At 61.1% G+C, this 2,722-nt stretch overlaps 1 protein-coding gene across 1 annotated transcript in view; it reads right to left on the bottom strand.

Annotated features, from left to right (window-relative positions):
* The window catches only part of NR2E1 (nuclear receptor subfamily 2 group E member 1), a 21,206-nt gene extending 18,933 nt beyond the window's left edge, over positions 1–2,273 (bottom strand). Inside the window, exon 1 of the mRNA XM_006098022.2 lies at positions 1,552–2,273. Coding sequence (XP_006098084.1) covers positions 1,552–1,576 — 25 coding nt within the window. The 5' untranslated portion in view covers positions 1,577–2,273. The remainder of the gene's footprint in view (positions 1–1,551) is intronic.
* Between the last annotated feature and the right edge of the window lie 449 nt (positions 2,274–2,722).

The following is a 2,722-nucleotide window of genomic DNA, read 5'->3' as shown; positions in this document are numbered from 1 at the left end:
TCTGGACCCCAAGTGGGTGCAAGAGTCCGAGACTCCTTACTTCCAGGGAAGGCGGCGAGCAGGAGGCCTGCAGGGCCGCGGCCGTGGGTTTTGGCAGTGAGGCTGGGAGTGCACAGGAGAGGTCTCTCTCCGAACCTCCTGAGAGGGACCCTGCACACGGGAACACGGGCCACAAAGAACGAGCTCGCTCCCCCTCCCAGAGGGTCCAACAGCCAGGCCAGAGTAGGCCAGCCCTGCAGTGCGGGCGCGGATGCAGACCGCGGTTAAGGCTCCTTCTCTCTTCCCAGTTTGCAGGATCTAAACGTGTCTCCTTTTCTCTTTTTGTTCACGTTCATTTCGCTCTGATTCTTAAAAGGGCAGCAGCACCCAGGCCAAAACCATCAGACAAAGTGAAAACACAAGCCATGTGGGACGGGCAGGAGTTGCATCCCACTGAAGTGGGACTTCGCTCTCAGTTCTCAGAAGCGGACTCTGCCAACTTTCAGGCTCCGATCAGATAAGGAGAGCCAGGGAGGGGAGAAGCGGGGCCCGCGCGGAGGAAAGCACAAGTCACCAAATACGCTGTAGGTGAAAGCAGCCAGGGCCGGACTCCGGGACCTGGGGACGGCAGCAGCGTCACCCGGGGCCTGGGACCCAGGATAGGGCACCCGGGCCACCGGAGGGCGGGAACTGAAAGGCCCGGGGAGATCCCAGCAGTGGGGCCGCGCCCGCCCAACAGGGGCTCGGGCCTGCAAGTCCTCGGCTCCCGCAGGCTCGGTGCACGCAAAAGCCCTGCAACTTCCACCTCGCCCTGCACTAGGCCGTGGTGCAGGGCCGCTGGATATCAGCCTCGGCCTGGCTTGCGAGGGACAGCCGCCAGCTCAGCAAGTTTAAAGGAGAAAACCGCGCGAAGGGAGCAGGCCGCACACTCCACCTCTGTGGAGCTCCCGCTCGAAAAGTCCTTGGGCTTAGGGATTTGGTCCCCTCTCTGCTAGAGCGGTTCGCCATACTTTAGATTCCCCAGTTATGACCTATGCGGATTTAGGATTAAGGAAAATGTGACTTTTAAATGGTTTCTGCTTCCCAGTTCGCAGGATTATTTGCAATAGCTAGAAACGGGGTGCAAAGCATTCCATTCAAAATCCGCTTTTCGCGGAGTTGCTTCTGCGCGCCTTGCCGGAGCTGGGAGTTTTGAGCGAGCGTATTCTGGTGCCGCCGCCCCGGGCTGAGGCCTAGCTCCCGCCCCCACCGCCCCCTCCTCCCCGCACCTGGGGATAAGTGATAAGTGGAGGGAACTCGCGGGACTGGAGGGCTGGCTGCATGGGTTGCAACCTTCCCACCTCACCGGAAAGAAGGGGTGACCAAGAGAGTCAGAGGTAACAAATTGTTCTTCCCTCACCACCAAACGCTCCGACTCGCGGTCTACCAGAAGCTGGGCCAAAGCACACGCGCCAGTGGAGTACCTCTCCCGGCTCCCAGCCGCTGTCCCCGGGGCAGCATCGCCCAGGCCTCCCCGCCTCCCCCGCCCCAGGCAGCGCGCCCGAACCCAGCAGCGGACCGAAAGGTACCCACTTGTTGATCCGGCCGGCTTGCTCATGCTGGCGGCCCCGGGGCGGAGCGGCTGGTGGGCGCTGCTCGAGTCCCGGCCGACAGCGCCCGCCTCGCCGCCGGGCTCCGCCGCTCTCCAGCCGCCCTCCAGCCTGCGAGGCTCCCGGGCCAGACAGGTGGGTGTCGGCGCGCGCCGCTCCCCGGGGTGGGGGTTGGAGGGGCTCAGAATTCGTTCCGCCGTGGAAATGTCAGCATCCTGAAGTTTCTTCCCGGCTCTTGCAAAACCGCAGCTTTGGGGAATGTTGCCTGATATGGACACACGCGTGGACAGACAAATGGGGAGACGGAGGGGCAGGCAGAGGAAGAAGGGAGAACAAGAGAGGGGTATTGAAGGACAGAAATGGAGACACACGAAAAGGGTCTTCCTACGGAGCCAAAAGGGCCAAATTCCTCTCTTCCTCCATTCCCGTCTCTCCGTCTTCAATTTCTCCCTCTGCGTTAGGCATGCAGAGTGCGGACAGTCCTTTGCAGACTGCGGGTCTTCTAAGGACAGAAGGAAAACAACCGCAGTCTCCGGGCAGACCCAAGCGCCGAGGGGGACCGCTGGATTGCCGGGGAGTCTCCCGAAGGAACGCGCGGCCAGCTCCTGGTTTCCGGGGAGAGCCGCGCTCGCAGCCGCACGGGGTCCCCGAAGTTCATTACCCCGTGACTTTGTGCCTGTCGCGGCGGACTGGGTCCCCGGTAATATCTCCAGAAGCTCTCTGACAGGCAGCCGCGGGGAGGGGAATAGGGCGTCCCTGGCCCACTTAGCTTTTCCCCCAACTCCTGGCGGGGTCTGACGTCAGCCATGTGCGGGGAGGGGATGGGGAGAGGGAGGGGGTTAAATGCTAATGATATTAATGAACCTCCCAGCGGCTCCCAAAGAAAATGCAGGCGCTCTGGAAGCTGAGAGTGAGTGTGAATATGAGAGTGTGGCTCTGTGTGTGCGTGGTGGGGAGGACAGTGCTGCGCTGGTAACAAAAATGAATCATTGTATTTCATGGCAAGACTGAAGGGGAGGGGAGATGGAGTTTTCTCAAAACGCTTTTCCCCCTTCTCTCCAGCGTTCCAGACAAATCCGTGGAGGAAACGAGGTGACCGTGTGTGAGTGTGAGTGTGGCGTGCCGGATGTAGCCATGCAGTGGGTTCATTCTTG

The sequence above is a fragment of the Myotis lucifugus genome, unplaced genomic scaffold (assembly GCF_000147115.1).
Source record: "Myotis lucifugus unplaced genomic scaffold, Myoluc2.0 scaffold_216, whole genome shotgun sequence".
Classification (NCBI taxonomy): domain Eukaryota; kingdom Metazoa; phylum Chordata; class Mammalia; order Chiroptera; family Vespertilionidae; genus Myotis; species Myotis lucifugus.
Note: the sequence above shows the minus strand (reverse complement) of the source record. Positions and strands in the feature narration are given on the sequence as shown.